General features: G+C 35.3%; 1 protein-coding gene across 1 annotated transcript in view; it reads right to left on the bottom strand.

Annotated features, from left to right (window-relative positions):
• OTOGL (otogelin like) overlaps window positions 1-12,829 on the bottom strand; it is a 90,345-nt gene that overhangs the window by 65,177 nt on the left and 12,339 nt on the right. The window contains exons 9-16 of the mRNA XM_088141505.1: window positions 12,641-12,747; window positions 9,549-9,655; window positions 8,822-8,947; window positions 8,286-8,394; window positions 7,312-7,358; window positions 4,302-4,447; window positions 2,890-3,016; window positions 125-302 (exon numbers count right to left, since the gene is read on the bottom strand). Coding sequence (XP_087997631.1) covers window positions 125-302; window positions 2,890-3,016; window positions 4,302-4,447; window positions 7,312-7,358; window positions 8,286-8,394; window positions 8,822-8,947; window positions 9,549-9,655; window positions 12,641-12,747 — 947 coding nt within the window. The remainder of the gene's footprint in view (window positions 1-124; window positions 303-2,889; window positions 3,017-4,301; window positions 4,448-7,311; window positions 7,359-8,285; window positions 8,395-8,821; window positions 8,948-9,548; window positions 9,656-12,640; window positions 12,748-12,829) is intronic.

Below are 12,829 nucleotides of genomic sequence, written 5' to 3'. Positions count from 1 at the left end.
CAAGTCGTGGCATTGCAGTTTATATTTTGATCAATGCAAATGACTAGAATTATCCACATGTTACATGCATGTAGAGAAAGACTAAATAAAATAATAATGGAATAACTGTACAAATCTGACTTACAGAAAATCATCTCTCAGATTTCCATTATAAGTTCCACAAAGACCCAAAGTTCTGCTCTTCCACTCAGCACTGAGTTGAATATACACCCTTTCACCATCTTTAGCAAATCGGATTTTTAAACCAAATTTAGTTTTTAGTTGCACAAACAGTGAAGACAGGTTCTGTACTTCCACATATCCTGAATATAACAGAAAGAGAATTAAATTAAATAGTGAGCAGTACTATGCACTGTGGAAAAAGGAGTAAAAAATAGCAAGCAAAGAAATTAAAGACATGGGAGTTAAAAAAAAAAAAAGGAAAGGAAAAATGGCTATATCTAGTTTATATTCCCAAACATTCACTATACCTCTTCATATCTTTCTAGCCTTGCAAATCATCCTTGTTTCCATAATGTCTATGCTTCAGTGCCTTTTGTTTGTTAATATTTTCATCTTTTTCTGTTTTAAAATCTCAACAGTTCAACCACAGCTTTTCAGTCTTTCTCTTGACCCATTCACCCTTCCTTTATATATATCTTTTATGATTCAGTACTCATTTGTTCTCTCTATATGATCAAACCACCTCAATATACTTTGTTTGAACACTCGGAAGTCATTGTTGACCCTATTCAATCCATGTCCATTCAGAACTCAGCCTTGACCCTATTTTTTACTTCTTTCACCACACATATTTCTTTAGTGCCCTATTCCAATGGATTCTGCAGAACAGCATAAGAGGTGGTTTTTGGTGGAGCTACACAGAAATGTACTTTCATCCCTCTTCCTTCTATGGAAACATTGGCTGACTATTTGTCTTTTCTGAAAATCCTTTCTGTTCGTGGAAGGATCAATCTATCTATCAATTCATTTACATCTTTCAACTAAACACAGTTCCATTTTCTTATTAATTCTTTTGAGATTATCCATAAGTGGTAAACATTCAAAATCTGCACATTTCAGATGACAAATTATTTTATAATTCAACCGTTGAACAACTGAATTTTTTGCAGACAGATGATTCTGCAGTTATGACCCCATTTTCCTACAATAATAAAAAAGAATTAAAGAGAACTAAAAATGATTGTGATTTTCCCCAGAGTCTTCATGAACCTCCTAAAAAGTAGGAAGCTCAGTGGTAATCCAGCCTCAAGTGACTTTAAATAGAATAATCACTTGCAGCTAATTTATAATTCCTATATATCAGAGTGAAAGACTTTAAATTTTTCCACAGAGGACAAGTGTGATATACTAATTAATCATGACAAGAGAAGACTATGAAAAGCATTTCATCTATTTTTGCTTTTCTAAACAAAAATGTAAAACTGTGGACCACCATGTGATGAATGACGTATCTATGGTAATTTTCTGTGCTGGAAGTATACTGTTTTTATTGTATTTTAATTAATATTTATTTGTTGTTTTATTGTAAACTGCCCAGAGTCACTTCCTCGTGAGATGAGAGGTGTCTAAATTTGAAATATAGATAGATAGATAGATAGATAGATAGATAGATAGATAGATAGATAGATAGATAGATAAAAATAACATAGCAAATAATTGCAACAAGGCATGGCTTATAGCTATACCAGTTGCTCCAATTCAACTGTTTTCACACATAGAATACCAGAGATGATAGCCAGCTACCTAATTCAGTTCATGTGCTCAGTGAAGTCTAGCTATTTAATTTGAACCAATCCTTGGCTCCAAAACTGAGAAGAAGCTTGCTGAAGCTACAAGGTTGGATTCATGAATTCATTTTAATTCATTTAAAAAGTAGTGCTAATCTTTTATCCTTTCGTGAAAATATATTCAGAACCATATTGCAGCAAACAGCTGAATTCATTGGGTGGAAGGCATAAACATTCATTTCCAGAAGGCCTCTGGGTCTTCATACAGTGCTTTGGAACAGTGGCTCGGTAGTTCCTGCTGCCACCACCTATCTTCCAAGATAGGGTGCCATCTACCCCTATGCCTAATGTTTCAAAAAGATAGAGTTTTCATAACCTATGCTGTCTTTCTACTTATTAAAAGGCCAAGAAGCAAAAAAAAAAAAAAAGGAAATAATTTCAATAGTGTAACCACCTTACCATGTAACACAGAAGCACAGTATCTAGAAAATTCAGCCCTTCCCCTATCTTTTGGGGGATAAAGGGACCAATCTCATAGGGCATAAACAAAATAAAGTCTGTTAAAAATAGATAAAATGTAAAATCTCTTTTTAATTTCAAAAATGAAAATGCAAAAATTGAATGTCAAAGAAGATAAATTATACAGAGCTGCCTAACTCATGAAAAAAAAAAAAACAGCTGCTAACTTTGGTAAGCCAAAATTGCATCCCAAAGAAAACACAGTGCTCCAGGCAGATCATAAGATCATGCAGTTTTGCTAAAATGAAATGCTGTCTGCCCTTAAGTCTCCATAAATAGACAAGACTGTGTTCCAAATTAATATTATTGATTAGAAGAAGATTTGACAGAGGAAAATATATTGTCTAGAATACAACCTGAAGTACAGAATGAAGGTTAAAATATACATAATCCCCCAATTTATACAGAGAGAGAAAGAAAATGAGACTTAGTACAAGACAAACAGAAATCAGAATCATAGAACTGCCTAATCCTATCTAAACATTTTAGCTGTTTTTACTGGGGATGACTCTGTATCTGGCCAGTGCAATCTGGCACATGTACAATATATTTATTTCTCAGAAACAGCTTGGTTAGTATATATAAAGGGAATTTAGGTTCAGGAAGATAATTAACTAATATATACTAAATGGTATCTTACCATTCAGGATGAATCCCTGGTTGGAAGAACCGTACTGAATTTCACCACTCCGGGTGAAAATCACTTGCTTGCTTATGTCATCCTCAAAAATTAGTATCAGAGACTGAATGCAGACATAATCAATGCTCTGTATGAACCAAAGGAAGAGGAGGGCTGAGTCTTATGAGAAAAGGAACATATAGAGCAAATATTGTTAATCTGTATTATATTCCATTTTTAGCAATATTGCACTTTCATTCTACTTTTATCCTCCCTCCCACTCCCAAATTTTATTCTCACTACAGTTCTGTAAGATAGATTATCTTGGACTGCCTTTTCCCATATAATGCTAATGTATATGTACTGCCCTGGCTAGGAATGTTGAATTGTATAGTTCCAGATTGAAAAAGTAACAGCCAATAGTCATGCTGGCCTGAGATTTTGGGTAGTTACAGTCCCAAGAGTTCCAGAGGGCCCAGAGTTTGGAAAAGTTGATCTAGATGACAGAGAGTGGCATGGTGATTTTCATGAAAAAATGGGGATTTAAATGCTAGGGTAAAGCACTAGTATAAGAGGTATAGGCAAGGCCTATTGATATGATCAAAAGAAAGTTCACTTTAGAATTACAAATAAAAGCATATATTATTATTTATTAACTAAAGCAAAAAGTCACCTCATGATGGGTTACATACACTGCAAATCACATATCTAAAATGTAAATAAAAATACAGCATAACATGCATAATAAAACAATAAGTAAAACAAGCAACTAGAACAAGTAAAACTACTGAAACAGAACCCATTTTAATTAAAAAGCATAACTGCAGCATAAATAGAGATAATAGTAATAGGCTAATGCCAAGAGTAACTTTGTTTCCCTCTTGGAATGCAATAACCAGATAATTAGCTAAAATAATTTAAAAATAACTCAAATGCTTCAGCAAGTTCAGCATATCCTAGATTTAACTAACCATCAGGGTAAATGCCTGATCAAATATTTTTATATTCTCTGAGCTTCCAGAATTATTGTTCCAAGAAAAGAGCACATAAAATATCAAATAAATATCTCAGTCAGCTTCAAAATGCTCTTATCTGGTTGGCAGTATATCAAGCCTGTTCAGACCTGTCACCAAGAGCATTTATCTGTCTAAGACACCTGCTCAGACTGTAACCAAATATGTACATGCTTGTGTAATCATGCATGAATGAAAAACCTTTAGACTTAATCACAGTAAAAGGTGCAATTGCTTTTACAAAGCCAGTGCTTATAGTTGAAACAAAATCCAGGTTCTGATCATAAAAGACACTCAGTATCAAGAAAAACACTGATTTTTTTATTGCTAATCTTCTTAAGTAATTTATTGGCTTCCTCTGAATTAGATATATAGGAATTTACTGATCATCATAAAATATTAATTAAACTGTCAACTTACCTGTCCACAGGAACTTTTCTGTAAAGTGAGTGTGAATTTGTCTTTCCCAGTGCCTTTTACCAGAATATACTGACAACTCCCAAGAAAGGTATAATGGCGACCATCAAAAGTTGTGAAATGGGATTCACCAACAATTGAACATTCAGCTTAAAGCAAAGATTGATCAATACAAAAGCTGTATTATTTTTTATTTTTATTGATTCAATTTCTATGCTGTCTGACTCCAACCAACTGTCTGAGAGCAACATAACTAAAAGAGTAACATAAACCAAAGAGCAACATTAAAACTAAATAGCAACACAAAAAATGAGTAAAAGGAAATGAAATAAGAATTAATCCAAAAAAGAATTACATGATAGTTAGAAGATGGCAAACCAATCAATACAGACAACATTTCGAACAGGAGGGTCTCACCTACCCTACCTCAAGGCCTGGGAGAATAGCTAGGTCTTTAAGCTAGGCCATCCAGAATATCACCAAGGTAGGAGCCATCCAGATCTCGGGCTTGACCTCATTCCAGAGGGCAGGGGCCACTACAGAGAAGGTATGCTTCCTGGGTCCCAAAAGATTAGATCGTTTAATAGAGGGGTCCTGGAGTGTGCCTACTCATACTGGCCAGGCAGAAACCATGGGAAATAGTCAGTCCTTTAAATAATTGGGCCATATACCATGGAGTGCTTTATAGGTGATAACCAGCACCTTGAATTGAACCAAGAAGCATAGTGACAACCAGTGCAGCTTGCAGAGCAGAGGTGTCACACAGGCATACTAAGGCATGTCCATCACTGCCCATGTTGCTGTATACTGGACCAGCTGAGGCTTCTGAGTAGTTTTCAAGGGCAGCCCCATGTAGAGTGCATTGCAGTGGTTAAGCCTTGAGGTGACTAGGGATGAGCAATTGTCTGAAGGGTCTCTCAGTCCAGGAGAGAGCACAACAGGTTCACCAAATGCAGCTGAGGAAAGCCACCAAGTTGCACACCACTCCTGAATGGGGAATGGCAACCCCACTCAGGAGTAAAGATGGAAAATCCCCAGACCTAGGTGGTCCTAACAGTCACAGCCACTCAGTCTTGGTAGGATTGAGCCAGAGTTGGTTTCTTCCCATCCAGGCCCACACAGCCTCCAGGTACTGGGACAAGACTTTGACAGCCTTACTTGGCTGTCCTGAGATTGAAAGATATAATTGGGTCTCATCAGAATACTGATGATTCTGGACCCCAAACCGGTGGATGATCTCACCCAGTGATTTCATGTAGTTGCTGAATATCTGTATCGCATAGAACCAAACACAAATTAGAAACTATAAAGTGAATGCAAGATAACTTCGATACCACAATGTGCATGTTCTTTTATTCTTTTTCCGTTACTTGACTTGCACTAATGAAAGCTAATCCAAGACATGCCACAAACTAAAGTTCAAGAGAGCTTCAAAAGTAATTTGCAATTACTCAGAGAAGCTCATTGATACAGATAATGTCTCCTCTGAGTTCAGCAGTCCAGCTGAGTTCAGTTAAGTCTCCTGGTGATTTCATGGAGAGATCCATATAAGAATGGGGTTTTAACAAATCAGAATTGTTTTTACATTGGGATGTTATTTTGACTTCCTAGTCCAGCCTACAGCCTGGGGATTTCCTGATGGTCTTTCTTCTGAGGGCTAACCAGGTCTGATACTGCTTAGATTGTCAAGGTCAGCCAAGGAGATATTTCGTATTCTTAGAAATCTTTCAAGGCTTTTCACGCACTCAAGTGGTGTTATAGATTGCAGTTAGAAAAATACATCCAGAAAACCCCATCTGATAATATCTCTATATCAAGTATGAAAGAAAGAATTTTTCTTGTAATGGGTTTCTAAGGCAGTAGCTTGCTTTGGACCCTTACATCTTGAGTTAAAAAATTAAGGAACAATGCACTTTTGCAGCTACTTTGCTTCTTTCTTTGTACACGTTAATATCTGGATTTTTCAGTTTCAGTTACTGGGATTACTAGATTCAAAACAAAGGTTTTTCAGTTAGGGCTTGGTTGATTCATAATCCTAATTTCCTCCTAGGATTATGGGATATTATAATTATTATTCTATACGATCTCTGGCTCCATTCCCTAAAGCCATCTGAAAGATTTGCCTGCTTCGATATGGGTTAGGTTGACCCTACTCTGAATCTGCTCCAGTTTTTTGGAAAGCATTCCTGCTCATTTGAGGATTCATTCTCCTTGTTTGCTTTAAAAATTTATCCTTTTGGACAGGTTTTTAATGGTGGACAATATTAATTTGTTTATGATAGTTGATGTTCTATTGATAACCATCAAGAGAACTCAGTAGTTTCTGGTATCTAAAATATGTATTCTGGCATACATATACACACACATATATATATAAATGTAAGATTTCCAGATAATCAAAGAAGAAGAAGAAGAAAAAAAAGGATGAAGAAGCTGCACATAAACTGAAATATGATCACCACAGCAAACCATTGTTCAATAGTCAAAATATTATTCACAATAAACATGAAGCATGAGGGAATCTGTAGGATCTGATACATTACATGGAAATTTTTATCACACTTTTCATGTTGGTTTAAGTAATAACACTAATATCCTAGGATGCACCATAGTTGTAAGCTGAAGTACAGTAATCAAATCATATAAGAGGTTACTTTTTTCTGAACATACTTTAGTTATTTATTTATTTATTTATTTTGGCAGCTAGAAGTAAGTAAATTTAAGGATGCATACAACTGGGTTTAATTCTGAGTAAATGGGCTATTTATTTATTTAACTACATGTGCTGCCCAATATTTAACAACACTCAATCTCAAGATTATCACCATAAAAACTAACAGCATAAATGTTTTTAAATCATAGGCTTGTATTATGGAGGTTGGAAGCTTAACATGCACATTTTAGCTAGAATTCAACATCCCCCCCCACACACTTTCTCTCTCTCTCTCTCTCTTTCACACGCACACCCCCACACATACCCACACAGAGAGTTATCTTTTAAAGAAAAAGTTACCTGGGCAATCATGTTCAGTGCAGTTCCAAACACCACCCATACAAATGCTAAACAAAATTAAAAATTAAAAAACCTTAATTATTTGGAGATAAGAATGAGCACTGTAGATTTGTTTATAATACAAACCTACATAATAGCCCTTTTGTTATATAGTACATAAAAACTACTATAAAAGTAAAAGTCAGTACTTTTTTTTGTGCTTTCACACACAGAACAGAACAGACCAGGCTACAGGGGTTCACTTCTGCTCCTAGTACCTGAGTAGACACAGTGCAGAATGGGACCTACTCTAGATCCTTTGGCAGCATCCTTTAATTCTGAGAAGACAATTCCATGGGCAATCCTGGAAGCAGTTCCCTCTTTGATCCACACCTGAGGCATGCATGTTCATCAATAACACTAGCCAATTCTACTTTGGCTCCCACCATATATTGCCAACATTCATTCACTAAGTTATGTTGCTATGGTATGATATGAGTCTCTAATTGATGATAAGAACTAGAGCCATCTGATAATCTTTTATCTGACTAGTCTACCTGGTTGCAACTTTAACATGGGTACTAAAACTATAATGTATAATGTGCTGGGATGGATCCATAACAATGAAAAACAAGGAATGATACTGTGCAAAATGGGTGAAGGAGTGAAGTTCACCATAAAGGAAGTTGGTGTTGGGACTTCAAATCTTCAGCCTAATTCAGAGGCCTTAATGTTCACATATAACTAGGTAGTAAAGGAACCTATAAGAATGGTTCATTCTTTGGTGTGCCAGAAGATTTCTTCTACCACCACGTCAAAGCCAGTAAAGTTGGGCCTGATTTTAATATGACCTTGGTTTTCAGCCACCTCCTTTGTCCTATTCCACAGCAAGAATTGTGGGTGTAAATTTGATATTCTCCATACAAATAAAACACCATAAAACAGAGCAACTATAGGCAAGACACAAATCAGAGAAGTTACAGAAGATTACATACCAGTTACTGCATTCTTGCTCAATTGTTGAACCTACAGGGAAAGCTGTCCCATGATAAATACATGGGCAATCTGATGCAGAAATACAAGTTCCATTGTCCAATATAAGGCCTAGGTTGTAAAAATATAAAGAGATCACAATATGTAAAATGGTCAATGTTAATATGTACAAAGATATTCCTCAGTGTGAAATTAAAATAATTACATAACTGATTACCCAGTCTATATCTGACACTTTCAATAGATATTTCCTCAAACCTTAGTGAGATGGAATAGTGGCATTACTAATACTACAATAATCTTTTGCTGAGGCTGATGGAAAGAGGAGGTCTGGAAAATTGCACTAAGGAAAGAATGTACAGTAACGGTCTATATTCCAGTTCATTTCCTATTTATTAGCAATGATTTAAGGACAATCACATTTAATAACAATCTCATTCCTTAAAAAACTATGGAAAATTCTGATGATAACAGGACAAATAGCTCTCTGATAGAAACTTTATTATCAGAATAGTTCAGCTGATAAAAGTTCACTTACCATCTGGGCAATAGCATCCATCTAAGCAATGGAGGTTACTACCTAGGCAGTCTTTCTCAAAAGTACAGGTTGGTGGACAACAGCTAATACAATCCCGGTGAATAAAAGTATCTTCACAATTGTCAGCTTAAATAATAAGTTAGACAAGAATGATTACAGTCCAGTACAATTCACTTTAATGAGATAAAGTACACATTATTTTCTTTTTTAAAAATGTTAATTAAACATAATAACAGCAACCAGCTTCCTAAATTAAGATTTTGGTTTGCCAAAGACATTCTTAAAACCAAATTTAGACTAAAGAACCCATATGTTAATTCTTAGTAAGAGGAATATTAAGATGCAGAAATGTACATTTTTACAATTAAAAATAATGGCACACACACAAAAAACCCTGAAATCTAAATCATTCTGAGATCTATCATGAAGAGTTATATATAAATATTTAAATTTTTAAAACATTAAAAAAAGGCAATTGAGTTTATATATCCTGTTTAACATGACCCTGAAATCATTTTTATTCCCAGAGATGTTCTGGCTATGGAGTCAAATTCTAAAACATGTCAGGACTGTTGATTAAAGTTGTTCTTTTCTTGCAGAATGGTTGCAATATGCTGCCCATTATAGTCCAGGGATCTTTGACATTAGTGTGTCAGATAAGCACTTTTGCATTTGTTTAACATCATGAAGCTAATATTTGATTGATCCAGTATTAAAACACACTTACTACAGGCTGGAAAGTCATCTCTCCAATCTCTGATAGGATAGCCTGCATGTGAACATGAGCGAGTATATTCTGTTACTGCTCGGCAGTAAGTTTCTTCATCATCCTGTCTGAAACAGCAAAATGAAGCTTTCTGGTTAATTACTGTACTTGCTTATGTATTTATTATTCACTTTTCACTGTAAGTATAATACGTGTGTTAAGTAAGTTAAGGCAGGATTTTAGTAGAGTCTTATAGCATCTTCCAGTGATCACTGAGTTGACATAGCACTAAAGGAGGACAAGCTTTACAGCATCTCAGTGATGGCTGCTGATGCTCTAGAGATACTGTAAGGGAAGTGCCCTAAAACTGTACAATTATATCTGAAAATCAAAACAGCACACCCTAAGTTTAAATTATTTCTGCAAACCTAGACTAATTTCTCACTTCAAAAGAAAGATCAGGTACTGACTCTTGAACTGTGCACCTCAAAAAGCAAATTCCAGAATGGAGTTTTATTTGAAGACAAACTAAATTCTTGTCTAATATTCCAGAGCAGTAACCAATGATCCTGAAACTACAATGAAAATACTTTATGAATATAAATAATTTGAAAAGGCAATACATTAAAAAAAAAAAAACTAACCTTAAAACCAGTTTGTTTTTTGGTTACAGATCTGGTTGCAATGAAAGCTTCAATTAAAAAAAACAAAACCCATATTTTTGCTATAAGTATAGCTTCGTCCAAGTATGGATTTATAGGTAATCGTAGACTTATGACTACGATAGGGACTAGAAAATTTGTCATTAAGCGGTGCAGTCATTAAGCAAGGCATCACGTGACTGCATCTGATTTTATGACATTTTTTGTGGTGGTTGTTAAGTGAATCACGTGGTTCCCCATTGATTTTTCTTGTTGGAAGCCACCTGGGAAGGTTGCAAAGGGTGATCATGTGATCCTGGGATGCTGCAACCGTTGTAAATACATGCTGGTTGCCAAGTGCCCAAATTTTGATCACATGACTGTGGGGATGCTGTGATGGTCATAAGTGCAAGGACAAGTCATAAGTCACTTTTTTCAGCGCTGCCGTAACTTCTAATGGTCACTAAACGAATGGTCGTTCGTCAAGGACTACCTATAGCTTCACTGGCTCACAGTCACAAAAGACAATGTAGCAGTGATTTTAATTTCAGATCTTTTCCAGCCTCCCTGCATGATGAGTTTGTAAGGCAAAAATATAAAACAATGGCAAAGTAGCAGCGTCTCATTTGTGATCCAGGAGTTTATGGTCCAAGCTATCATATTTTACTGCATTAAGTGCCCTACTATTTTTTCCCCTTTTTTCTTCGCAGCTGAATGACAGGGAAGAGGAAGAGAGGTAAAAATGAAAAAGCTATGGAAGAAAATATTTAAATTTGTATAACCACAACTTCCCTTATCTGGGAAAGATAAGCAGAATAAAAAAAAAAAGTATAACTTGTTTAAGAATAGAACCCACTGTTAAAACTTAGGTTTTTTTATGGGCCAATTTTTGGATAAAAAAATTGGTAATTTAAAAAATTAGAAGTATAATATAGTTTCTGTATATTAGCTTGGGTCTTATTTAGATATTCTCCTTCTAACTGAAATTCCCTGCACTGTGTTCTATTATTTTGTTCCAGTTAGTGTCAAAGTCCTATAGAACAGATTTTCAATGGATATAGGGATTTGCTTAAGTGGGAAAGCCACAAATAGAACCCTGTTCTTTCTTGGAAAAGAGCTTAGGATAAAAGCCAATAATGGCAATTGTTTTATCTTTCATCATCAGAATTACTAGCTTCCAACAATTTTGCATGTAGTATGATATTTCACAATATGAAATTTAGTAATCTCTTATTGTAAAATCATCATGTCAAGTATAATTATGCTATTCTGTCATGAACAACTTTCTTACAACATATATCCAATTAAATGTGTATCATGAGAAATAACGATTTATCAGTATAATTCAGAGTTGCATGCTACTTCCTTTATTAAACCAAACAGCAAAAATTCTTTTTCAATAAATAATCAAAATTAATTAATAATTAATTAACCAATATTAATGAAATTGAATAAATAATGAGATTGTTATCATCTGTATTCAATACAAAATGTTTCAGAAAAATGAGTGTTGATTCTGTTTAGGTGATACCAGCACAGAAAATAAGCTTGCTAATTAAAATTCATCTAGAGAATACTTCCTAGTCTAGTTCTCCTCTGAAAATTGGCCCTTGGAACCTCTTAACCAAGAAAGGAGACTAATACCTTTCAATCCACATTTTTCCAAGATCTGGTTTACAAAACCACTCATTGCTTTTTCCTTGCATTGTTAGGGGAGGCCTAGGTTCAAGTACAACTTCAACCATGGAATTTATAACTCTGAACCAGTCATTTTCTGTCAGTCAAATCTAGCCCACAGGTTACTGAGACACAGACATCAATACTGAACCATGAGGACACCAACATGCATTGTGACATGACAGTGCAAGCTTTGTCCTTTTGTACTTGTATCGTGAGTTGCATACAAATCTATAATGGGAGGACTTTGCATCACAATTACCAGAACACACATTTTATCACCTCCCTCCCTCACAGATGCCTATTTGTCATTTGGAGAAAAGTTGGAGGAGGGAAGACTGTGATACCCCTTGAGCTAAGAGAAGGATGGAAGGATGGATGGATGGATGGATGGATGGATGGATGGAAGGAAGGAAGGAAGGAAGGAAGGAAGGAAGGAAGGAAGGAAGGAAGGAAGGAAGGTCGGTCATAATAATCCTTGGACTGTGAAGAAATTTTCTCCTCACCAATGCACACCACCTTTTCCAGCAAAATCTTTTCAAAGCAGACCCAACCCCCAACCCCCAAAAGTTAGCAATCTATATTGCTTTGGTACCAAGCTAGGGACAATTTGGAAACAATTAATTTCCAGGCTATTCTGATGCAAGTCGAGAGGCTATTTGCTTCACTCTTATTGTAGTTAAGAGACATTACAGCAGAAGAGTTCCACTGTGTTAAGAATGGAGAGGTTATTTACAAGGCAAAGTAATTATGACTAATAAGCCTGTGAAACAAAACAAAGTATATTGAGCTTACCTACATAGGTCATTCATGCAGCTGGAAATGTAGGGATAAGGATCTATGCTTTGATGACAACTTAGAAAAGGAAACTGCAAGAGTATTTGGCACTTGAAGTAGATACTCTATATATAGAATAAAAATGGTATTGAGATACATACATACATATATACAAACATACATATAAAATAAAACATACAAAAAATT

Source organism: Python bivittatus, unplaced genomic scaffold, assembly GCF_059951505.1.
Source record: "Python bivittatus isolate LINGU-HERP-01145 unplaced genomic scaffold, Pbiv_v1 ctg000330_np1212, whole genome shotgun sequence".
Taxonomy (NCBI): Eukaryota; Metazoa; Chordata; class Lepidosauria; order Squamata; family Pythonidae; genus Python; species Python bivittatus.
This window is presented reverse-complemented; position numbering and strand designations above follow the sequence as displayed.